This window comes from Ovis aries, chromosome 8, assembly GCF_016772045.2.
Source record: "Ovis aries strain OAR_USU_Benz2616 breed Rambouillet chromosome 8, ARS-UI_Ramb_v3.0, whole genome shotgun sequence".
Classification (NCBI taxonomy): Eukaryota; Metazoa; Chordata; class Mammalia; order Artiodactyla; family Bovidae; genus Ovis; species Ovis aries.
This window is the reverse complement of record NC_056061.1, coordinates 70,851,806-70,878,753: the sequence shown is the minus strand read 5'-3', so window position 1 is coordinate 70,878,753 and position 26,948 is coordinate 70,851,806. Positions and strand designations below refer to the sequence as shown.

Below are 26,948 nucleotides of genomic sequence, written 5' to 3'. Positions count from 1 at the left end.
TCCACCTAACTTGTGTTGGGACATTTAATAACATTTACAATACTGCTTCACAAATGCGTAAGGCTTCATTGAAATGCTTTCTCTGATATTATTATGTTAATACAAACTACCTAAAAGGGGAAATTCTATTTATTATTCAATCTTTAAGCTCAAATGTCCCTTCCTCTTCCTCTTACCAGGGAAAACATGATTGCTTTTTTCTCTGTACTCATATGAAATTTTGTACATAGTCCTATTCCAGGACTTATAATTGTCTGCTTACATGTCTAGTTTTATATTAAGTTTGTCTTCTAGGATATAAGCCTTGTCTCATTCACCCATATGTCCCAATATCTCAAAAAAATATCTGGCACAAAGAAGGTGGTTGTGTATAATACAAAAGTAAATAAATAAGTAGATAACATGAGAGGTGACTACAACTGTTAGGTAGGGGAAAATAGTTAAAAGTTAATTTTTATAACAGTGTTTTATATTTTTATTGTAAGATTTAGGGTAGTCTGACTTTATGAGGAATTATTTTATACTATTTGACTTTTTAAAGGGAATAAGCAGCATTGGGTTTCTTATAATTGGTCCATGAATTGTTAAACCATTATCAAGTTGTATATCATGGCAGAAGAAATCTCTGTTTTTGCACCATAAGAAGTAAAGTGTGAAATTTAAATGCTGAATTAAAATGTGCATTTTCCCAAGAAGAAAACATAAGAAGCTTATTAACAGCTTCAGAAGACACTTCCTCTAAGAAATATACTTTTTTTTTTTCCTTCATAGCCAAAAAGCAACATATCCTAATGAGAATAAAAACTCACTTGTTAACATACTTTTATTCATTAATTTTAGTCTTTGGAGCATATATGCAAAGTATCTCATAAAATTATTTTAAGCATATTTTAAACAAACTTCACCTTCAGTAAAAAGCACTATTTTCCAAAGAAGAATGATTTCTCATTTTAACTAAAGTTCAGTTCAAAAAATCCACCCATGAAAATAAAACACTTACTTAAAGGCAATGTATATACTCCTCTTAGTATTTTACTGATTTTTGTTTTTCTCTGCCTGTGAGTCTTCTCTTTTCACAGCTACTGCTATCATGGCAACAGCCAAAAACACACTGCCAGGAACTGTGCTCTTGCTCTGAGCCTGACATGGTGCTCAGTAAGTGACAGATTAGACCTCATTTTCCATTCATGTGAAAGAGTGGAAGGGATGCAGAAACAATAGGTGCCATTAAGACTAAGTATAAATGAGGATGAGAGATGCATGTTCTGAAAGATCTTAAACATAAGAGTTGTGACATAATTTGGATATATGATCCAAATTTAGCCACTTGTCTGTTGTTACAAGATAAAGGCAGAATGGGCTGTTGCTTGGCTCAACTTTTTTGAATGTTAGTGATTTTTACATATATGATGGATGAGAGTAGATTTACTTCTCTAGAAAGATAGTTGCATTAAAATTATAAGTTGCTTTTATAATTAAGGAGGGTTGTTTTAAATTGTTGCTAGTCTAGGATGGTCATTGCTTGGCAGTGGACAGACAATATATCCTCAGTGGAAGATCTCTAAGGGATAAAACATACGACTTTGAGTTCCGTTATTATATTAGATCTTTAAAAAGTTTTTTTCTATTTTAATATTGGATAGAAGTTCTTTTCATGTACGAGAGAAGCTTCAATTAAAGGGAAACTGAGACAGTAGGAAAAGTCTGGGGAAGCTCCGAAAATGTAGACAAGAGGAAAACTTGTACCTCAAAGCCAGGACTTCTGACACTTAAGATTAATCTTAGAAAGGGGCTAGTTTTGTCTTTGATTCTCTTTCTTGTCAGCTGCGGTCTCAGTCAAAAAGCAGAGAGGACTGACTCTGAAGTCAAACCTAGTTTTCAAGCACAAGGGTGATCTAAGGAGACTACTTCCTCAAGATAAACAGGACAGGAAGCGCACACTGAGTAAGAAGATCAGTTCATGAAGATGTGAACCTGTGCGGGAGGAGGCTTGTGTCCAGAACAAGGTTGGAAAAGCTTCTTCAAGTCAGTCCAATGCATGCAACCATGAGATAAATTCAGAGTGAAAGAAAGCGCTTTAGACCCAGAGACAAAACCCCTAGATTCTCTAGGCGGCTTCTCCTATCAACCATCTGTATTGACCTAGATGAACTTGGGTGAGTTCCTTCTCTCGAATTCTCTCAATAGAACAAACATTTATCAGGCAGCAATTATATATGTTCAAGGTACCAGGCTGTGAGCCAGAGTTTCCCAAGGGATGGGACAGGAACTAGAATCTGATGGGTCCCGTCTCAAAATTAGTGAGTGGGGATCTCTGCAGATGAGTAATTCCTGGGTGATTTTTAGGCATATTTGAAGTTGAAAATCAGCTTTCAGCAAGAGAATTAAAAAACGGGTGAGACAGAGTTTGTACCTTGAAAAACATTCTAATTTCTTTTCATTTTAAAATGGCCTTTGTACCAGGTGATTGATAAAAGCTTTGATATTCAGTTTATTTTCTAACTGTATTAACATTTTACATGTCTCTTACTTTAAAAAGTACAATTTTAATTATTGATCTTTTTCTACTCAGGCAGCCATTTTTGATGTCCTCTGAATAAGCCACGCAATTTCTTAGTTTTAGAGTCTTATTTGGGAAGAAGTGAAAAAGTAAACAGCACTTGTAAATGTTACCCTAATGATTTTCAACAGCACACAGGGAAGCGTGGGGTCAGCAGTCAATGAACTAGGACCTGCTTCTAACTAGTTATGACCCTGGGCACGCAAGTATGCCTCTCCAGGCCTTAGCTTTCATGTTCTAAAATGAAGGATTGTGTTACTCAGATGATAGAAGTCTCTATGAACTCAAAGTTTCTATGGTTCTCTCACTCTTAAAATTTGTGAACAACATCTGTGACACGTGTCATCTGTAAGCTCATATCAGAGTTTTTGGAAATCAAAACTCATATGTACATACTAAGTCGCTTCCGTCATTTTCAACTCTGTGGGACACTGGACTGTAGCCTGCCAGACTCTTCTGTCCTTGTGATTCTCCAGGCAAGAATACTGGAGTGGGTTGCCATTTCCTCATCTAGTGGATCTTCCTGTCCCAGGGATTGAACCTGTATCTTCTGTCTCTTGCATAGGTAGGCAGGTTCTTTACCACTAGCGCCATCTGGGAAGCCCCCAGACTCACATACCTGAACATTACTATTGGGAAGCTTATAAACTTGGGTAATCCATCCACAGGAATCCCACTGATTTTACGAGTAAATCATCTCCTGCATTCATTTATGCCTCTTTATTCCCATGTAGCTGCTCTGTTCACACCCTTCGAAATTACTCATTTGGACCAACACAGAAGCTTCCTCACTTCTCTGTTTTCAGTTTAGGTTCACTATCCTTGTCCACACCGCCAGCATGGTTATCTTTCTGAGACACCAATATCATGACATTATTCACTGCTTTAAATGCTTCTGTGGTTCTCCTATGCTTAAAGCCAAAATCCAAACATTTAGAATAAGTTCTTACAGAAGTTCCTTACCATTTGCTTCCAGTGTCCTCATCCAATCTCATTTCTGACCATATCTCTCCCAGGCCCTTGTATTTACCAAACAACCCCATATAGTTCCATGGTTTTCCCCAAATGTACTACATGCTTTCATGTTCCCCATGTTCTGCTTTCTATCTGGATTTTTTTGTTTTTAATCTCTGTGTCTGCCTAATAAACTTTATAACTACTGTAAAATCTGTCAGGCAGATGAGGAGATGAAAGAAATTCCAGACAGAGAGTAGAGCATGGGAAACATTTATTAAAATAGAGGCTTCCCAGGTGTCTCAGTGATAAAGAATCTACCTGCTAATGCAAGAGAGTCTGGGGACTCAGGTTCGATCCCTGGGTTGCGAACATCCCCTGGAGGAAGAAACGACAACCCACTCCAGTATTCTTGCCTGGAGAATCCCATGGACAGAGGAGCCTGGTGGGCAACAGTCCATAGGGTTGCAAAGAGTCAGTCATGACTGAGTGACTAATCACACTATTAAAATAACTATTTTGTTTTATATCTTTACATGTTTCTTCCCTGATACATTTTCAGATAAAAATTATAGAAAGAAAAACAGAAACAACTGGTATACAAGAATACCCTTTGAATACACTTTTATTTGTATTTAAATGAACTTTCAATGTGGATGATGGAAAATTTTTAAGAGCTTTAAGTGTACCTTTGACATGAGCAGTAACAATGTAAATAAATATTGAAAAAGACACGAGTCAATCACTCACATTTTAAACAGCAGGCACATTGCAGAGGCCAATGTTTGGGATAAGGTTGACAAGTGAGACAGTTCCTACCTGTCAGATCTGCATTGGGCCACCATCCCAAGTCACAAGCCTTGCAGGTGAACTCATCTTGCACATACTCATTCTCTTTGCAGGCAGTGCAAATCCAGCAGCAACTGACTTCCCCTTTCCGTATGACCTATAACACAGGGATATTTCATATGCCTTAAGTTTAGTTTCTCCAGAAAGCCTTTCTTTTTTTCAGATGAGGACTTGCTTTCATACTGCAATTTTTTTTTTTTTGAAGACTAACTCCCCCCCCCCCCAAATTGTACATATTGAGGAACCTCAAATACATGGATTGAAGTATACCTCACTGCATTAGAGTTCAGATGTGAATTTCAATTCACTCCATGTTGGATTTGGAGGCTTTTCAATAATCATTTCTTTTATAAAGGGAATTAAACAGTTGAATGCTATCATTTTATATATATATATTAATATGCATTGATAGTTCTCAGAAAAGTAAAAGTCCATTTCTCTTTTTTATACTGTTATGTTGTAAGCTCCCTGATCTTTACTACCATAATGTCTAATATGTTGCTAATCCTATTGTTTAAAATATCATTTCTAATACCCTTTGTTTTTCATTGTTTGAAATCCATCTCCATGTATCGTCTCATGATATGCACGTTTTCTTTTAAACCCTTTTGTATGTATTTATAGTAGGCATTTTAATTAGACTATTAATTCCATCATCAATATAATGTCTAGGACTGTTTCTATCACTTGATTTTCTTTCTGGTTATGTGTCACATTTTCTCATTTTGTCACAGGTCTAAAACTTTTTAACCAGATGCTGTACATAAGGTATAGAGTGCTGGATTTTTTTCTTGAAGTATTGGCCTTTGTTCTGGCAGGCAGCCTAGATGCCTGGGGCTCAGTTTTGGCCTTGTTTTTCATCCTTTAGGGCAAGTCTAGAATATTCTCTAATCTAGGAATAGTTTACCCCTATTATAAAGTGTGACCTTGCTGGGCTCTTTGCTCAGGTCTGTGTATTCAGCAAGGTATCTCTACCCTGGCTTATGGAAACAGGGAAAATTCTTGGCCTTGTAGGGCCTCTGGGAATCCAGCACCTCAGTAATTTTTCTTTCCTCGGACTTTCTGAATTCTACTATACTCATGCAGGGGACTTCCCTGGTGGCTTACATGGTAAAGAATCCACCTGTAATGCAGGAGACCAGGGTTCAATCCCTGGGTGGGGAAGATTCCCTGGAGAAGAGACTGACTGCCCACTCCAGTATTCTTGTCTGGGGAATCCCATGGACAGAGGATCCTGGTGGGCTATAGTCCATGGGGTCACAAAGAATAAGACACAACTGAGTGACTGACACTTTCACTTTATACTTATGCTGTCGCTACTGCTGCTGCTAAGTCGCTTCAGTCGTGTCCGACTCTGTGCAACCCCATGGACAGCAGCCCACCAGGCTCCTCTGTCCACTGGATTCTCTAGGCAAGAATCCTGGAGTGGGTTGCCATTTCCTTCTCTATCATACTTGTGCAGATGGAGTCAAATACTGCTGGGAACTCATACACCAACTGCTGGAACTCTTTTTCTGAATTGATTCATTTTCTTTCTCTGCACTACTGATTCTATCTGCCTTGGCTCTCCTAAACCTTGGTTTCTGTCTTCTTAAATTATCAAGATAGCCAAACTCTGCTTGTGTTCTTTCTCACTAAATAACAACCAGGAAATTGCCTCCAGACAGAATGCCTGAATGATTTTAGGGTTCACTTCTCTGTTTCCTTTCAGTTCTTTGAAATCAAGGTCATACACTGTTTTCCAACGTCTGAACACAGTTATTTCATATATTGCGTCAGGTTTTCTGATTGTTTACAGCAGAATGCTGTCTGAACTTTTTTATTCTCTCATGGCTGGAAACAGAAGTCTTTCCCTAACTTGTTCAGTCAGTTCAGTCACTCAGTTGTTTCTGACTCTTTGTGACCCCATGGACTGCAGCACACCAGGCTTCCCTGTCCATCACCAACTCCCAGAGTTTACTCAAACTCATGTCCATTGAGTCGGTGATGCCATCCAACCATCTCATCCTCTGCTGTCCCCTTCTCCTGCCTTCAATCTTTCCCAGGATCAGGGTCTTTTCAAATGAGTCAGTTCTTCACATCAGGTGGCGAAAGGATTGGAGTTTCAGCTTCAGCATCAGTCCTTCCAATGAATATTCAGGACTGGTTTCCTTTAGGATGGACTGGTTGGATCTCCTTGCAGTCCAAGGGACTCTTAAGAGTCTTCTCCAACACCACAGTTCAAAAGCATCAATTCTTCGGCGCTCAGCCTTCTTCATAGTCCAACTCTCACATCCATACATGACCACTGGAAAAACAATAGCCTTGACTAGACAGACCTTAGTCGGCAAAGTAATGTCTCTGCTTTTGAATATGCTATCTAGGTTGGTCATAACTTTTCTTCCAAGGAGTAAGCATCTTTTAATTTCATGGCTGCAGTCACCAGCTGCAGTGATTTTGGAGCCCCCAAAAATAAAGTCTGACACTGTTTCCACTGTTTCCCCATCTATTTCCTATGGAGTGATGGGACCAGATGCAACATGTTAGACATTATCAAATGTTCTCATATGTAAAGTCAGAAATCAAACAGTAAATATCGCCATAGCTTAAAGTCATATAAACCTTATCCTTTGTGAGGATAAAATTATCTTCTTGTAGATCAGGTCAAAATGTATTAATGAGCCACTATTTTAAAATTACATGAAAAATATATCATGACTGTATATTTTCAGAAATTGTAAAAGGCTTTCTTTTTCTTCTTTTACTTTCAAATAACTTTAGAAAGTATACTCAAACTGTTTTTCTGAAAATCCACATTTATTCTCAGAGTAAGCATGACAAATTTATGCTGTATTCCAAACTATAAATTTTTCTAATGCTATGGAGAAATTTAAAAAGTAATGCTTTTTTATTTTAATTAGTATAAGAAGTATGAAATAATGTCTATCTCTTCAATCAGCTTTATCTTTTTCCTAACTATAAAATGAATACTACAAATTAGACAAATTCCAAAGATAATAATTCTAAACAAATATATTTATGCAAGATAACTAGTGAAAAATAGATCCTATGGGTAACTGCCACATGGAAATATACTTAAAATTAGGTTTTGAATGACTGAATAAGTGCATAAAAAATGATTAGCTTATACATTTATCAAATAATGAAAAAAGAACCGCTCAGATGGAATTCTTTTGTTACTCCTTCTTATTCAGCCACCAAATATGTGCACTTTTGACATATAACATCTAAATTATGGGACTTGTCTTTTCAGTCTCTGAGCTACCCCTCCAGACTTAAGATTCCCTGGTGGCTCAGATGGTAAAGAGTCTGCCTGCAATGCGGGAGACCCAGGTTCCATCCCTGGATTGGGAAGATCTCGTGGAGAAGGAAATGGCATGCTGGTTTTTGGTCCCTGACTCTAATCCCGTAACATGGCTCTAATTTCTTCCAACTCCAGCGTAACATGCACGCAACTGCCAAGACTATTACTGTGAGCTGTGGGCTCCTAAGGGAAGGAAATCATGCCTTACTTTCACTGTTTTCAGATCACAGTCATCAAGAAATGTACCAAGAACACGCAGTAGGTGCCCCCTGAATAAGGGTTGAGTTGAATCTTTTTTAACAATGTAATTAAGCCACTCAAGGAACTTTAGTGCCTTCCTTTTCTAATATCTTCAAAACATAAGCTCTTTGGTCAGGCGTTTACTTAGACCCTGGTCCGTGTTTCTGCCCGTGAGTCTGACTGCTAATAATTTCTTACATAAGTCCACCAAACAAACATTATATCCTCAGTAGTGTCTATATAACTGTTTGTTTTGGAGGGAGGCTTCAAGTAGGGCAGACACATCATCTGATTTATTTTTCCTCTGACTTTCTTTCTACCATTTGGAGAAAAGATTTTAAGGAGGGCAAGAGAGAGAGAGCATATGTTGTTTAATCCATGGTTTTAATATGCAATAATATAGTAAAGAAATAAATATATTTCAATAAAAGAAAAAATATTCTTTTCCATTCAGATTCAGAGAACTCTCTTTCTTCCATCAGCTCATCTATGTCACTACATTTGAGTCCTGACATAGGCTCCAGGAAGTATGTCTGGTGCAGTGAACCCTTTGAAACATTATCTCACTTAAAATCCTCTGTAATTACTAATAAGATATAGTTGGTATTCTATTACCACAAGTTAGTCAACTTTTGTCCACTAATTGTGTCACATGTTATGAAAGAAGTAATAGTGTTAGTCACTCAGTCATGTCCGACTCTTTGTGAACCCATGGACTGGAGCCCGCCAGGCTCCCCTGTCCCTGGGATTCTCCAGGCGAAAACACTGGAGTGGGTTGCCATTTCCTCCTCCAGGGGATCTTCCTGACCCAGAGATCGAACCCAAGTCTCCTGCATTGCAGGCAGATTCTTTACCATCTTGGCTGCTGGGAGGACCCACCCGTATATGATATATACGCTTCATTGGGATGGTACGGGGAGGGAGGTGGGAGTGGGTTTCAGGATGGGGAACACGCGTACGCCTGTGGTGGATTCATGTTGATGTGTGGCACAACAAATACAATATTGTAAAGTAAAAAAATAAATAAATAAAAGAAAAAAATTCTTAAATTATTGTCTCATGTTTTCATCTCCTCATATCACAAATATTTTAAATTATTTTTATATTTTTGCACTAAGTGATATTTCTTTTGCATGTAATATATAGTCAATAACTGAATAAAGTATTGTTTCATTTTTGTTACAGTAAAACACTTTTATGACAGTGCTCAGTCATGATAAGAGATTTAATGTTTCACTGAAATTTTCCTTGAAGGAGCAAGACTTCCCAAGACACAAGAACGGTTTTGATTCCTTTTACATTCTATGTACTGATGCTCTGTTTATTGTTAGCAAGACTAGACGACTTGCTGCTTCACACAAGGCTATGATTCAATTCCATATACACTGTAGGAGTCTTGTTTATGCCATAGGAAATCAAGTGTTCTTTTCATGAATATGTTTCCAAATAACTTGAAATGGATTTTTTTGAGCTTTATTTAGCAAAAGGATAAAGGAAAGTAAACAGCATCAGGAGAATATAATGAAGGAAAAGTAACAATACATTAAAGGAAACAGAGACATTTTCTTCAGGAGGAAAATGCCTGGAAAACTAAACAGAATAAAGACTTGGGTCCTACCTAATTAGGTCTGTAGGAAAACCAGCTGACGTTTAGGTTTCCTTTGCATTCACAGTGCTAGCACAGTTCTTGGCACATATTAATTATTCAATGATTATTCAATAATGTATGTGAAAGGAAAGAGAAAAATAATAAGGAATAGGACATAAACAGGAGAAATTAAAATGAACAATTTAAGAAAACAAAAAATAGGAGGGATTGAAAGCTTGGCAAGGACTATAGAAAAATACCAATTTAGGAAAATCCCTACATTGTAATTTATTACAGGGAAAATGTAACAAAAATCATATAGGAATATAAAATGATCACAAAAATGGACATATATTGAACCAGCCCATGTGTGAGGAACTCTGTACAGAATTACACTAATGCTCACAACCGCTCCATGGAGTGAAGTTAATTATGTACATTTTGCAGGTGAGGAAACAGCTGCAGAGGGGTCAGCAGCTTGTGCAAACCTCAGTCACATCATCTCCAGGTATTATCAAGATCTAGGCTCTTCCTAGTGTAAAAACAGTTATCACAGTGATGATATGTTATACCAAGAACCAAAACTATATCTCAGAAGTTGGCAGATATTTATTCACTTATCCAACCTTTATTTAGTGGCTCAGTGTGCCAGACATGGTATGACACATGGGGACAGATAAATGGAAAGACTTGATCACTGAGGTTAAGAAGCTCAAAACTCTGACAGAGTAGAGTATACCAATAGAAGAGGGAATGAAATGCTTCTGCAGGGCATATGCAGTGATTTAGCCATTCATTCATTCTCATTATGTATGCAGAGTGCCAGGCGCTGCATCAAGGGTAGAGACCATCAGTGAATAGCTCATATCCTTATCTTTGAGAAGTTCTCATTCTAGAGAAGGGCTTTGAGAAAAACACAGCAAGAAAGAGGAATAGGGTTCAGGACAGGGACCAGTAGGAGGCAAGAGGCCTAGGAATCAGACTTTAGAGGCACTTAAACCTTTCAGCATGTGGGGTCCACCCTGCACTTGCAAGATCTTGAGTGGAGTAGGGGTGGGGTTGGGCAGATCTCTTTGGTGTATGTGCAGTAGGCTTCTGAATTGCCTCATCTTAGTCCCAGTCCTGTTAGGGAGGAGGCACATGGAACTGGGGACTGCAATTTTGCATGTGATGGTCAGGTAAGGCTTCACTAAGATAGGTCATTTGACTCCATTAAAAATTAATTTTTTAAGAAAGATATGCCATTTGAGTAAAGACTTAAGAGCAGGAAAGGAGGAAGATCTGAAAACATCTGGTGAAAGAGAGTTCTAGGTGGTGGATCAGCTAGAGCAAAGATTGGAAATAAGAGCTCTCTGCATACTTATGCTATTGCCTTCCTCTTCTACTTTTCTCTATGTGGGTAATGTGCCAATAAATGTTTACTTTAAAAAGACTTTGGGCCCTGCTTCAGCCACAGCCACCTGCAAGACACAGGAGATCTGCTGGGCTCCTTCTCTGCTCCATGTCACGTGAGTCAGCGGCAGCTCCTATCAGCACCTGTCTCCAAAAGTGGCAGACGAGCTAGATCTGAGGCCAAAGTGAAAAGAAGAAAGTGTTAATTGCTAAGTTGTGTCCGACTATCTGTGACCCCATGCACTATAGCCGGCCAGGCTCCTTCGTCCTTGGGATTTTCCAGGCAAGAATACTGGGGTGGGTTGCTATTCCCTTCTCCAGGGGATCCTCACCACCCAGGGATTAAACTTGGGTCTCCTGAATTGCAGGCAAATTCTTTACCATCTGAGCCACCAGGAAAGCCCACCAAGGATAAAGTGATCATCAAAAAGTTCAGTAGCCAGGAGGCCAGCTTAAATACTGGTCAAAGCTTGAGAGATGAAGCCATCAGAGTGACTGTGAATAAATTAATGATGATTCCATAGAATTTCTCATCATAACCAGTAAAGTTTCCTCTTCACCCAGAGAGACTATAGTAATTTCATGATTTCACATACCCACATACGTAATAAAACCCACAATATTTTGTCTTCAACTTTTTCCAAAATTTTAGCCAATATGGTTTTAGTAGCTGGGGCAGATCACATCATTATTATGCAATCATAAGCTTCTCGGATAAAGAATTTTTTATATTCCTGTGTGCAATTTTTATTGAGACTCTGCCATCCTGCAGCGGACTTTGAAAGATATTACACAATGAAAGAACCATGTCTTTATTTCATTTGTTACATTAACTATAAGTTCAGTTCAGTTGCTTAGTCGTGTCCGACTTTTTGTGACCCCATGGACTGCAGTACACCAGGCTTCCCTGTCCATCACCAACTCCCAGAGCTTACTCAGACTCACATCCATTGGATCGGTGATGCCATCCAACTATTTCATCCTCTGTCATTGCCTTCTCCTCCTGCCTTCAATCTTTCCCAGTATCAGGGTCTTTTCCAATGAGTCAATTCTTTGCATCAGGTGGCCAAAGGACTAGAGTTTCAGCTTCAGCATCAGTGCTTCCAAATGAATATTCAGGAGTGATTTCCTTTAGGATTGACTGGTTGGGTCTTCTTGCCATCCAAGAGACTCAAGAGTTTTCTCCAACACCACAGTTCAAAAGCATCAACATTAACTATGAACAGCTTAAAACTTATGGGCAGTTTGCTTTGATTCACAGAAAGAGGAGGCTGAGGAGGACAGGACAACTGTAGTTGATTATGTTATTGTAGCTATGTGAGAATTGCCTTTATTCTTAGCAAACAAAAGCTGAGGTATGAAGTTTCATGATATTGGCACCTCACTTTCAAATGGTTCAGGGAAAAAATAGTTAACTCAGTCCTGAAGTATACAGTCTGTAAAAATAGATGTATTAGGGCTTTTTTTTTTTCATGTGTATAAGGTATATTTTACTATATGATAATATGGCATGTGTAATGAAGAACCACATATGATACAGTCCATGTTCACATAATGTCTCTGTAATTCTATCTTGATTGGCCAGGTCAGAAGAGGGGGAAGTAGAGGTATCTACTCTCCATGGTGAAACTCCCAAATCCAGTTCGGTTAAGTTCAGTTCAGTTGCTCAGTTGTATCCAACTCTTTGTGACCCCATGGACCAGTAAAGAATCCAAAAACAAACTTAAAGGAAGAAAAAAATAAAAGAGAAGAGAAGGGAAAAGAAAGAATAGGAGGCCAGTGGGAGCAAACCCCAGGACTCTTTCCCTAGGATTCTCTGCCAGTTTCCCCATCTCTGTCAGAGTCTCCCAACTGCCTTCTAATACTTCTAATACTGCCTATCTAATCCTTAACTCTAGATTCTGATTTCCCTTAGAATTTTCAAAGTGGATCTCTATTTATAATTTTGTTGTGAACTATTCATAAAATAAGCTTCAGCAATTGCAATTTGTAGGAATTATGCCAGTTCATATAATGAAAGATGGTTGAACAACATGTGGCTGTGGGTTGATAAGAGCTTTGGGTTGGCTCTAAGCCCAGCTTGGCATTTGCTAGCTGAGAAAGCTTGGGATAAGTGACTCAAGCCCTCTGGGCCTCTGATTTCTGATCTATAAAATGGGGTGATAATACCTCCTTTAAAAGCATTGTTTTAAAAAGAATTGAAACGATGTCAGTAAAGCATCCATTATTGTACTTGCACAGGGATACGCTTGATAAATGTTAGTCCCCCATCTCTACTGCCTCTCTGCTCCTTTCTTTCACTTTCACTTCCTTGGCCTCTCCACCCCTTCCTGAGCCTTTCCTGCCTTCCCTACACAGAGGAAAAGAGTGGCAGGCTTGGTGTGGGAGACCAACACACAAACCAGGCCCTTGCTGTTCACTTGCAGACCCGTGGTCCACGTTTTATGTGCTGCTTCAGATTCTTTTTGCCTGACCTGTGTCGGGCCCTTGGCCATGTTCTTGGGCATTCTGGACACTTCTGCAACTCCACCTCGGTTTCTGCCACTGCTGTGTCATCTTAAGGCATCTCCAGGTGGCTCTCTCTCCCATGGAGGAAGCACTGGGGTCCAGAACCGCCTCCACTGCACTCAGCACCGCAGGAGCTGTAAGACCCATAGATGCTTCCCCTTCCTTCACTGCTTCCAAATCTGAAGAAGGTCCACCTTAACAGGACAGAGACTCTGACTGCCCCAGTAGCCGCCTAGAGGCGTCAGGTGATGTCACTTCCTGTGAGCAAACATTGATCGTGGGAAGCAGAAAATAGAATAGCAGGAGTGTATACATTTTTCTCCTTTCTTTGCTCCAATAAACAGTCTGAGAAGTCCAGAGATCTGATGAGGCTGAGTTGTGCTCCGTGAGGCAGTGTCCTGCCCAGTGGTGCATAACCTCAGTGGGGGAGGTGCTTTTCCATGCTCCCATGTCTCCATTCCATTTTCCTCTCACTCCTGCTCCCCTGGGATTCTGTCTCCCAATAAAATATTAGCACTTGAGCCTTGCTTAGCTTTCAGGGTTCAGGAGAACCTGAGCTAAGGACCTGCGTTCTACATTTTCCAGGCTCTCTTTCCAGTGTCTTCTCCATAGGGTTGGAAGACTGGGAGGACCTAATGGGAGACGGAAAAGCCAGAGGGAAGAGAAGCCTCGTATTGAGGCATCTCCTCCCTCCAGTTCTGGCCGTGTCTCAGGTAGTATCTACGACCTTCCTTGTGTCGCTTTGGCCCTGTGGTGGGAGTAATTCCTGCCGCTGCTCATCTCTGAGTTGCATCAGTGCCCCATCTTACGTTTATAACCAGTTTTCTTTTTTTTGTTGTTTATAATGTAAAACTCCCTCTGTTGAACCACCTAGTGTGGGTCCTTTCTTTCCTGACTGTACCCATAAAACACAACAATGAAAGTTTGATTTTATTTACCTCTGTTTGTGGTATGACTGAAATCAATTTCTCCTTCGCAAAATATTATATTTGTAAAATATTTCCATTTCTAAGAATCAATAACATAAGAAAACTGGACTTCTAGCTACTTCAAAGGAAATTACCATAAGAAAGCTTTATGGGTTACCATAAAACAAGTTAAATGACTATTTCAGCATTTGAAGTGACATTTGACATTTAAAATGAATAATCCTTTCCCAAAGGTTATGCTTCTCAGTTAATACAAGTGCAAGCCCTACCATCACCTTTTATGCTGCTTCTTTCCAGTCTCTGCAGTGGCTACTGAGAGACCTCGTTCTGCATCCTGAACCTGCTAGGTGGCAAATTGACAATGGAAGAATATAAATGCTATTACTTGGCAAATGGGATTCGAATATCATTTGTTTCTGTACCTCCCATGGTGCTTATTGGAAACAAACAAACATCCCCCCTCTCCTCCACTCCAGATGCTATTGAGAACGGGCATACTTTCATCCTGCAGGGTACATGGTATTACAAAAATTGGACCCCAAGAGATTTTCATTTATAGCTAGTGCTCTGTAGTGACTCAGCAATGATTTCTGGGATCTCTTTTGATAACACTGCATGAGTGTAATGCAAATGTAATGCCAGAAATACTTGAGCATCAAGCTAAGCAATGCATGCAGACAGCCTTTCTTCTGAACTGGGGCCTGGGGGGAGGGTCTATCTCTGGAGCACACAAATGGGACTACACATGGCAATGTGAGCTCCCATTCACGGTCTGCCAGAGTAACAGGAGGGAATTCTAAAAGGGAGCTGGAGTGCAGAGCATCTTCAGAATGATTTGTTTTCTGTTGCCAGGATTTTGCTTATTTGTTTGCTTTTGTTATATTCTGAAAAACCAAGCTTTGTAGTCCCATAAACTTTTTTCATAGTAGTTTTCTACACTAAAGATGAAGTTCTGTCACCCGGGCTGAGAAGGAGGACTGAGATGAACATGTGACCTCCTGTGGGTCATCAGTCCACCGCCAGTGAAGCTGCTCAGTCATGTCTGACTCTGCGATTCCATGGACTGTAGCCTACCAGGCTCCTCCATCCATGGAATTTTCCAGTCAAGAGTACTGGAGTGGGTTGCCATTTCCTTCTCCAGGGGATCTTCCCAACCCAGGTCTCCCGCATTGCTGGCAGACCCTATTTACCGTCTGAGCTACCAGGGAAGAAGAGCATAAAACCCAGGGCTTCTGGGTTGTTCCAACCATGAGACTTTAGGTCACAGAGGTCCTGGTTTTCCCAACCATCCAGAGAAGAGGACGAACCCAGAATCTTGTGGTCTGACATCCTGTGGCAAGAGTCAAGGGCAAGTTTTAGGTTTCTCTCGATTTCAGAGGATATATTCCTAATACCACCAGAGAGCCTTATGTGGAAAATTCCACCTGCATAAGAGTCAGAGGTAGATTGTTGGGGAGAATCTGCACTGACTTATGGCCCACATGCACTGGTTTGGTTGGAGCCACTCTAAATCTACTGACATGCCTCTACAATGGGTGGAAACCAGTGGTGTCTCCAAGCCTACTGATTGCTTCATACTACCCTATTCAGGTAGGAATCCTCACCTAAATCTTCCCACGATACAACAACTCAAGGATTAACCATGGGCATGGCAGGCGACCTCCAGCACCCTGTCATAGCGCTAAAATAGAGTTCATTCTGATTGGCTAGATCCTGTCATAGCATTAAAATAGAGTTCATTCTGATTGGCTGGTTGTCATGACAATTATTGTTGTTGTCCAGTTGCTCAGTTGCATCTGACTCCTTGCGACCCCATGGACTGCAGCATGCCAGGCTTCCCTCTCCTTCGCTATCTTCCGGAGTTTGTTCAAATTCATGTTTACTGAGTCGATGATGCCATCCAACCATCTCATCCTCTGTTGCCCATCTTCTCCTCCTGCCCTCAATCTTTCCCAGCATCAGGGTCTTTTCCAATGACAATTATTAAATTTTTTAATATCACATCTGCAGAGAAGGTGCTGATGTTTGAAACTAGAGTGAGTTGCCTCAGGAGTTCTTTACGTAGTCAAAGTGACTGATTCCCTTGAGAGTTTGAGTCTACCTGCACAGCTCTTCTTAGATGTTATAGGTCCCAGATCCTCCACCTTCTTTGATCAATAGGGATAAAGTAGTGGATCCAGCAGCTGCAGCAACACTATTAGACTCTCGCTCTAAAGACCCCTGAGTATACTTCTCAGGGTGAATTCCATGAACGGCATAGCAGCATGATGGCATGGTGGGAGAGCAAGAGCCTCCCACAGTATCCATACAGCCCCAGCTGTGCTTTGTGACATTTACGTGACAGTCCTGTCTATTCCCAGAGATGAATCACAGAAAATTAGAGACGAGAAAGACCTATTAGGTCAATTAATCCACACTTCTGCCAGTTCACAATCGCCCCTCTATGCTTCATTTCCTACTGCATCAGCCAGTTTGGTTTTTAAATAGCATGGGATACAGAGCTTGCTCTTTCCATGCCTTCTACCCTAAGATTCCTCTCTACCTCCGTTCAGTCAAATGCCCAACATAGGATGTTTATTTACTCTAGTTTTAAATACACAGTGATATCAGTTACTCCCTTGCCCCAACCTGGAAAGTTTCTGGGAATAATTAGAAAGTGAGAACTCTCTTTTGGTTGGAAAATAGTTTCAGGAAAATGAAAGAACTTGGTAGAGAAAAGAGAAGTGGTAAGCAGTGCTCCTGTGTTACCTCATTTCAACTTCTTTTATTTTAGTTTTACACTTATTTGCCATTGCTCAGCTTCTGCTTTCTTCAATAATAGCTAGAACTATGACTAAGCAGTATCATTGGCTTTGGCTTCCAAGCTCACTTCTGTTTCAATTTTTAATTTGATTATTCATATCCCCTTGCTTTCTATATTGTATTTAAGATCACAGCTCATCATTGCAATGCAATTAAAGACTGTTTTAAATATCCCAATGGTTTTCCTATTTCATTTTCCAATCTTGGTTTGTCTTCTCAATTTTTGCTAAACACAACAGAAACAATAAGCCTAGCACACCCTTTCTTGTTAAAGAAAAATGTAGTTCTCTTCACTTATGCACAGGCAAGAGGTCGCCTCAAGGACACTGTCCAAGAATGCATCGGTGATTGGCTTACCTTGATTTGACCCTTTAAGCAAGGCTCACTGCATACAGACCGTACCATTCCACTCTTGTTCATTTGGATTTTGTAATCATCGATGTTCAAGACCCCTTCATGCCAAGTTCCAACGTGTACATAGTCATAGCGATTGGCTTCTGTGTACTGCAGATTCATAATATCATACCTACAAAGAAAACAACATGTGTGTCTCGGAGCATATGGACATGGTGTAGAAACCAAAGGAATTTGGTAAATAGATAATAATAGAGAGAAGAGAAATAAAAGTTAGAAACACCCCATGTCCTAACACGAGCTACTGTCAATATTTTAGTTTATTTAGTTTAGCTATGTGTCCTGTGATTTTCCAAAATGTGTATTCCATTCTTCAGTCTCTGTATCATCCATATTTGTTAAAGAACATATTATTCTTGTACTTTTCTTTCTGTGTATTCTTGAAAATAATTCTGTGTGTGCTGGGTTGATCACCATATCTTTCAAATCGTTATTCACCAGGTTATTCTTTGATCAAGTAACAATTCCTCAGAACATTAATTTTTAGCTTAAATACTTTTATTCCAAATTTCTTTTTCACATTCAGTTGCTACTTTAATTACACTGGATTAAAAGAGGTGAGTCTTATCAAGTCTGGAGTCTTACCTATTTTTGGTGCTAATAGAGCTAGAAATCTGGGAAATGCATCTTTAATTAGCAAGGATGTTGAGGATTTAACATTTTGAGCATTGACATTTAAACTGGTCTCTTCCTTGATTAGGACAAACATTTCTGAATCCAAATAATCGGTGTCAGCTATTTCAGTTATTTAAATGTTGCGATGCTACACAGCGGTAACGTCTACATTTAGAAATCTTCTGTGTGTGTTCTGGGGGCCAGATTCATTGTTTCCCAGTGACGGAAGTAGAGAGTATCTTCCAGTTTGATGGAAAAAGCACAAGATTTGATGTTAGAATGTATAAGCTGAAACCTCTTTTCTAATATTTTACCAGTAGATTGCATGACTTTGGAATGTCAGTAAACTCTTTAAGGCTCATGGGCTTCTTGTGGGAATTTACTTACATAGAATAGGTTTAAAAAAAAAAAAACTGCTTCACAATTGAGAGAAATGTATATAAAAGACAATATCACTATATCATATTCACATTTGTAGTACTATTACTATTATTTCTATGCTAAAATACTCTTGTTATTTCCATTCTATAAGAAAGTGGAAACATCTTTGTGTTGTCACAGCAATTTCCCTTTCTCATCTCTCTTCCTCCTCCCACCTATGTCCCTATCTATGTCATATCATCCTGGAATTCTTTCCCTACAAACCTGATTCAGACTCAAAATCCTCCTCAACCCAACAACCCAGGAAGCTACTACTGGTCAGCCTTGGTTGTCATCTGAAATCTACTGGCTCTCTCTGGCTTAGTTCTTTATTTTGTCACTGTTTAGTCACTAATTCGTGTTGGACTCTTTTGCGACCCCATGGACTGTAGACTGTCAGGCTCCTCTATTCATTGGATTCTCCAGGCAAGTGTATTGGAGTGGGTTGTCATTTCCTTCTCAAGGGGATCTTCTCAGCACAGGGATTGAATCTTCATCTCCTGCTTGGCAAGCAAATTCTTTACCATTGAACCACTGCTTCTTTATCTAGACAACTAATATCTTTTCATAGCTTTGCTGCCTGTTTTTAATAATGTGCAAATGTATCCTGCTACCCAGAGGGTTGCTAGTGGCTTCTCTACAACCAGATTCTGGCAGTTTCTGTAAATAGCAACCCCTTAAAGGAAAAGGGGATTCTAGGGGAGTAAAGAAAGTCTTTGCTCCATTTTTCCAGATGAACAAAACTTACCTGGAGTAAGAAGAGAGAATGGCGCACCTGGAGTAAGAAGAGAGAATGGCGCACCTGGAGGGCATTATTCATGTCTCTGCTTTCTGATTTTTGGTAATAGAGGGTTCTCATTCCTCTGGTTTCTGAGACAAACTAGAATGTTCTCAGAGTAGCTCTCTGACTGATAACCACATGGGTATTAACTGCAGGCTGGCAGCTCACACTCATCTGGCTGATCAATGATACTAATCTATACCTCCAATATTTTTCCATTTTTTACACTCCATATGGTAGATAGCTCGGTTGGTAAAGAATATGCCTGCAATGTAGGAGACCTGGGTTCTAATCCTGGGTCAGGAAGATCCCCTGCAAAAGGAAATGGCAACCTACTCCAGTACTCTTGCCTGGGATATCCCATAGACAGAGGAGCCTGGTGGGCTACAGTCCATGGGGTTGCAAGAGTCAGACACGATTTGAGCGACTAAACCATCTAAACCACCAACCATGGTTACAGAGCCTACTGTGAGTGCTTTATAAGAGTAGTTTCCTTTTTCATTTCCTTTCATCTTTATGTTTTACTCCATATTACATTGTTAAATCTCTTTATACACTTTCAATGAAGGCTTAGGTGTAATGCTAGCTTTAGAATATCTTTTTCCTATAAATCGGTTCCTTAAAACTTATATTTCACCTTCCCCATTTCAATGGAAGAAATCAGTTCACACTTTATTAGCATTTAGAAACTGAAAAATTCACAATATCTTGGTATGAAAACATATTTTGAAAAAGTCCCCAAAACCAGAGGGAAAAAATAAACGATGATACCAAGGGGAAAATACTGACTTACTAAAAAGAGGCCTTCCCCTGGGCAGTGTGTGTTAATGAACACTGCTCCTTTCTCTTGGCTCCACAGTCCCTTCTCAGCATGTTGGTGGTTAGTTAGAATATCCTTATGCTGTAAATTACAAGTTTGTAGCATCCTTTCAATTCATTCAATTTCTGTTTCATGATGATTAACTAAAATAATTACTAGAGGGACCAAAAGCATGAATGGTGGTGTGACAGGAGGTAGAAACAGAGGGAAGTGGTTGAAACAGAAATTGAACACAGATTAAGCTGACCAGTTTCAGACATGAGGAAATGATCCTTGAAAAGGAACACAGGGGGAAACTCATGATTTAAACACTTAATTAAAAATGGAGAAACAAGCTAAAATTGTGGGTCTATATTTTAGATGATTTACAAATACAGAGAGGAGGTGGAAATTTATATCTCTGCAGTGGGATAAATGTACCAGGCCCTGTCCTAGGCACATTATGTATGCTATAGAATCATGAAGGAAGGTTTCCGTCCCCAATCCAATCCTTTACAGAGCTGGTTTGAAGTAGAAGCCAGGATTACAACCATGGGTTTAAAGGTGGGTGGGAGGAGGTGGTCAGTGTTCTGCATCTTAGACCCACTTGTGCCATCTGGCACCACTTCTTAAGGTGCTCAGCCCCTGGATGCCTTCCACATGCCCAGCCCCTGTGTCACTCCATCCTTCTCACTTTCATCTCCACCTAAAGTTGCTCCCACCTAACTGGCAGCTTGGAAGGAATCTGATACATCCATGGCTTTAATTGCTATTACCTATATCATTTATCCTTTCTGGAGCTGTTGGATTTTAGCAGGGAGAATCCATTGAGGCCCCACAAGGCATTTGCTAAATGTAGAACTTTAAGCTTCCATGAAAGGAAAGGATATGTGGAGAATTATTTAGGGTCAAATAGTCTCTTACAGTCCCTTTGAAATGACATTAAGAAAGTTGTCAGCAACTTTGCCTAATTTTCAGTTCAGTTCAGTTGCTCAGTCGTGTCTGACTCTGCAACCCCGTGAATCACAGCACACCAGGCCACCCTGTCCATCACCAACTCCCGGAGTTCACCCAAACTCATGTGCATCCAGTCGATGATGCCATCCAACCATCTCATCCTCTGTCGTCCCCTTCTCCTCCTGCCCCCAATCCCTCCCAGCACCAGGGTCTTTTCCAATGAGTCAACTCTTCACATGAGGTGGCCAAAGTATTGGAGTTTCAGCCTCAGCATCAGTCCTTCCAATGAAGTAGCTAAAAGGCAATGTGATGTGGCAAAAAGATTACAAGTTTCAGAATCAAATGGCACTGCCTCTACCAGCTACTCTCTGGGTGACTTTAGGGAAGTTTCTTAGTTTCCCTGACACTCAGCTTTATCATCTGTAAAAGAAGATAATAATATGCCTGTGGCAATGAGGATTAAATGATTTGCTGTTCCATTTTATCACAACATATGCTTTTCTAAAATCTCCCATTCTGCAAGCTTTCATACTGAAAGATAACAGGGCTTATGAGGAAAAAAGAGAGAGAGATTGTGGGCATTCTGTGCAGCAGCCAGACTGAGGGCCTTTTTTCTTTCCTGTTGTCGGTTTTAATTTTTATCCCACTATTCTGATCATCCTTTGCCTAAGAAAATCCCTATGAATGAACACAACTACTCTTTATACTGATATCATCTTCTATATACCAATTACATAGGGACTAATTGGTGTTATGAAAGCAAGTACTGCAGAGGAGACAGTATATAAAATGACTTAAGGGAAAAAAGTATACATATATACATTTAGTTAGATTTAATTTTCCTTTTCCTCTTGATTAATTCTTTGGAAGCCATAGAGACTCAATACGAGGCAGCAAATTCTTTTCTTTCTTGTTCCAAGAAACATGTTAGTGGGAACATAAGGTAGCCTGAGAAAAAGGGACACATATGGTTCTCTTCATATATTAAGCTCTTTGAGCAGATAAGATTAAAATATTCCACAAGCAGTATGGCATTGGGATTGATCAATCAGAACATGCTGACCAGATGCTGGCAGTGCCAGGGAGGGTTCTGCTGTTCGGGTATACTCACTCTGGTTTCTTGGGCTTGCAGGAAGGTGCCAGGCCTTCTGGGGGAAGACCAAAGATGATAGTGGAGTGTGTTTTATAATGCCATTTCCATCTAACATTAGCCCCATCTTTTTAGCTATCTAGTTGTATCTACCCTCATGACACCCAGAAAACATGTGACCAAAAGGAGGCAGAGTGGCCATCTGTCTGGCTTAGAGAGGATCACAAGGTTCTTTGGATCCATAACAGAAAGGTCTGCTTTACCTTCCAGGAGCATCCCCTTTCTCATCAAACCACACCTCCTCTCCAGACACACCGATGAACGTGGACTTGATGAGGAATTCCAGGAGTTTGCTGCCGTCGATGGGCTTCATGGCGTCGCAGAGGCCCACGTGGCCGGGGCAGAGGGCCTGATGCATGTTCTGTAGCCCGTGCGCCATGGCATAGATGGCATTGATGACAAACCCCATCTTACTGTCCTGGACATAGTTCTCTTCTAAGCTTTCATTGCCTGTAACATAAAAACAGATTACTTCCAAGGTTGCAGTCATGAAGTCTAAACCTGCATGTTTAATTCTCAAATGCTTTTCAGGGCTCTCAGAAGAAGGGAAAGCCAAACATACCTGTCTAAGCTTTGTATTTGTGACTAGCTCTAGACAGATAGTATATTCTATCTTCAAATAGTTTATTCAATTTTGTTTTCTGAATTCAATAATGGCTTTATAACATATAAAACAAACACCATAGAGGTAAAAATAAAGAACATTCTCATATTGCAAGGAAATCCTTAAGGAGCAATGAAAATAACTCTTATTTCCTCTGGGTTCACAGAGATTTATATTAAAAGTCTCCCTATATCACAGTCCCTCCTACATCACAGTATCTTTTGTGACAATCCTCAATCCATTATAAATCAGTCTGTGCATTATCTAAACCTCAATATTTTCTTTCGATGATTCCACTAATTTTATCATCTCTAAGATCACAAAAACTAACAGTGAAATGAACTGGTTAGTATGAATTTCTTCTTATATATGATTTGCTATACAGAAATATTTGAATAAGGTTTTCTAGTTATGGAGATCCCAGTCCATTCTAACAGAGATCAGTCCTAGGTGTTCTTTGGAAGGAATGATGCTAAAGCTGAAACTCCAGTACTTTGGCCACCTCATGAGAAGAGTTGACCCATTGGAAAAGATTCTGATGCTGGGAGGGATTGGGGGCAGGAGGAGAAGGGGACGACAGAGGATGAGATGGCTGGATGATGTCACCGACTCAATGGACGTGAGTTTGAGTGAATTCTGGGAGTTGGTGATGGACAGGGAGGCCTGGCGTGCTGTAATTCATGGGGTCACAAAGAGTTGGATACAACTGAGTGACTGAACTGAACTGAACTGAACTGAATTATCAGAAACTCAGGCAAAATGCTTCTTGATGGAAGAGTCACACTACATCTTTAATCTAAACATTTAGTTTTATCTCTGAATTTCAAAAACTCTGCCATTATTCTCACCCATGTCACAGATGACAGCCTAAATAGGTCATTAGACCCTAAAGTGCCTGGGCTTGATAATAGCAGAATATTTTAGGAACTCAGAGAACTTGAAATGTTTAAAAGAAATGGTAAAGAGTTTTGACTTTGATGTTGAGCTTGAGATTAAACAAGACATTTATAAAGAGTTCTAAGACTAATCTTTTTAGGTACACTTGAAAATGTAAAACATATACATTTGCATCTATCCTGTGAGTGAGATTTGAAATACCCAGGCCAGGCTGAGGGGGGAAAAATTCAATTTTAACTCATCTTCCAGTGTTGCTTAATAGGAAATTGTTAAAAGTGTGATTTTCTAGTTTTCCTAATTGAAAGAACTAGGAGCAAGAGAGGCAGAAAGGGCATTTTAGAATCAAACTGTGCAGAATAAGTATAGAAGTTATATAAAGCCGAAAACAAATATCCTCCCTCCAAAAACTAAAAAGCCATTGAAATAAGGTGATTATGTCACCCAGAACCCCTGGATCTTAAATGTTAGTTTGCTTTTCTGTATATTATATCAAAATATAAAAGATAAATTAATACCATATATCTGATAAGTTTTAAATGGGCCTTTAAAGACTGTTTGAAACCTCCAAGTGTTAGAGTTAAATGTTAAAGCTGTTAGAATTGGAGAAATTACCAGCAGTTAAAGAAGAAGAAAAAAAAAGACAAAAATTAGATGACAAAATAGCCTTCAATGTAGCAGTTACTTAAAGAGTTCTAGCAACTATTAACCCAGAAGGCAATGGCACCCCACTCCAGTACTCTTGCCTGGAAAAGCCCATCGATGGAGGAGCCTGGTGGGCTGCAGTCCATGGGGTCACTAAGAGTTGGACGCAACTGATTGACTTTACTTTCACTTTTCACTTTCATGCATTGGAGAAGGAAATGGCAACCCACTCCAGTGTTCTTGCCTGGAGAATCCCAGGGACGGGGGAGCCTGGTGGGCTGCCATCTCTGGGGTCGCACAGAGTCAGACATGACTGAAGTGACTTAGCAGCAGCAGCAGCAACTATTAAAGGAAAGTTCTACTAAAACCATCCATTTGAAGTGGCTGCTATTAAAGTCAACCCTGGGAGCAAACTATAAGAAAATATGTGTTCTTTACCAACTGGAAAGTTTTCTACTGGGGACAAACCTTATGACCACTGAGTTTGCTGTTTTGTTTGTTTTGATAACTACTATTAAGATGTATATAATGCACCTTTAACAATAATCATCATGTCAAAACAACCTGTATCTACTTACTAATGTTATGAGTAAGGTGAGTGAAATCACTCAGTCATGTCCAACTCTTTGCAACCCCATGGACTGTAACCTACAAGGTTCCTCTGTCCATGGAATTTTCCAGGCAAGAGTACTGGAGTGGGGTGCCATTTCCTTTTCCAGGGGATCATCCTGATCCAGGGATCGAACCCAGGGCTCCTGTATTGGCAGGCAGGTTCTTTACCACTTGCTCCACTCCAATTAAGATGAAAAAGCCCATCCTGTCAGTATTTATCATACAGAGAACCAGGAGACTAAGCACATGTCTTCAGGGAATATTTGTTATGCCAACCCTTTTCCAAATAAATACAACCAGCTGTGTGCTTGTGTAAATCGAAAGTGACACAAGTATTCCCTACCACCAGTCCAGTTGGTCTGCACTTGAAGGTGATATGCCTGCTGTCAGTAAGAAGTCTCTTTCCAGCTTCTACCCCAGCTCAGAATGAACCAGCATTTAGAAACGTTTGGCATTGAGTTAGAAAAATCACATGGCCTTTACGGGACCATTTTCTTTGCCGTAGCAATGGTCCCAGATGATGTTGCAAGACTTCATCAACAAACAGAATATGTGACAGGTTTTCCTGCTGTCCAAAGATCCTCTATTTTCATGACCAGTGAATACAGAATCCAAACTGATAATACTGTCACTTAGTGGGAAGGTGAAAACACTCTGACTCCCGGGAGTTTAGTGCCTTTTTAATAACACTAGTCTCAGAGTTATTAGTGAGAAGGGGATTTTATGATTCATTTTCTGTGGTGCGTTAACTGTTACAGGCCACTAGGGTATCATTAAACCATTACTTTTTCTAATATACTAAATGGAATCAAATAATCGTGGTTGATTGTGTTTATTTACCTTCAAAAGAATACCTGCCTAACTACTTCACAGTGGAATGTGAAAATAGCTACCTTGATTCGAAATAGTAATCTTGTTCTTATTGCAAGAACACAACAAGGGCTATAAATTGCTGCCTGAGTGCCGCAGCACACAGAGCCTCCGCAGGAGAAGAAACAGACTGTATACTCCCTGAAAACAGGAAATGCACGGTGGTGGGACAAAGGCTTGGCTCTTCTATCTCTGCCTAATTTAGGATGGCTACCCAGCAGAGTGGTACAGCAGAAACAGCTCTGGGCTATGCACTTAAACACCTGGAATCTAGTGAAATGGAGCAGGACCCTGTGAGGCTCTCCCGGGTAGAAATCCTTTGTGTGTCCCCAGTTTCTTGTTTTGGGCTTCCCTGGTTGCTGAGAATCCGCTTGCAACGCTGGAGACCTGGGTTTGATCCCTGGGTGGGGAAGATCCCATGGAGGAGGGCATGGTAACCCACTCCAGTATTCTTGCCTGGAGAATTTCTATCGAAAGAGGAGCCTGGTGGGCTACAGTCCATGGGATCACAAAGAGTCAGACGGGACTGAGTGACAAGCACAATTTCTTGTTTGCAGGAAATGGGCTTCATTAGGACTCCTTGACCATCCCGAGTTCCAAAGTGCAGATTCCAACAGTTGCTTATGGGGAAGAGAGGGAACGCAGGAACAGAGACAGAGCAGTCAAAAACACTAGTACATGTTGATGTATGGCAAAACCATACAATTCTGTGAAGTAATTAGCCTCCAATTAAAATAAATAAATTAAAAAAAAAGAAACAATGGTACAGCCAGGGGGCTATACTGATTCTTCCTTGAGGGATGAACATAACGATATCTTCTAGTTCTTTTGTAGGAAGCAAGCCCCTCACCCAGGTGGAGGACAGTAACTTCAGGAGCCCTGGAAACTGTCCTGTTAACCATCCCTGATCAATCAGAGAAAGCCATGCGCCTTTCAGTCCTCACCCCAATCTTGACTATAAAACTTCTCTCTGTTGAGCCATTAGGGAGTTCTGGTGTTTTTGAGCATGAGCCACTCATGCTCCTTGCTTGGTCCTGAAATAAATCTCTGCTCTAAACTCT

The 26,948-nt window shown here is 40.2% G+C and overlaps 1 protein-coding gene across 3 annotated transcripts in view; it reads right to left on the bottom strand.

Moving 5' to 3' along the window:
- The window catches only part of GRM1 (glutamate metabotropic receptor 1), a 434,402-nt gene that overhangs the window by 46,566 nt on the left and 360,888 nt on the right, over positions 1 to 26,948 (bottom strand). For all 3 annotated transcript variants that reach the window (XM_042253585.1, XM_027972529.2, XM_027972530.2), the window contains exons 5-7: positions 22,466 to 22,712; positions 17,484 to 17,652; positions 4,334 to 4,460 (exon numbers count right to left, since the gene is read on the bottom strand). In XM_042253585.1, the coding sequence (XP_042109519.1) occupies positions 4,334 to 4,460; positions 17,484 to 17,652; positions 22,466 to 22,712 (543 nt within the window). The remainder of the gene's footprint in view (positions 1 to 4,333; positions 4,461 to 17,483; positions 17,653 to 22,465; positions 22,713 to 26,948) is intronic.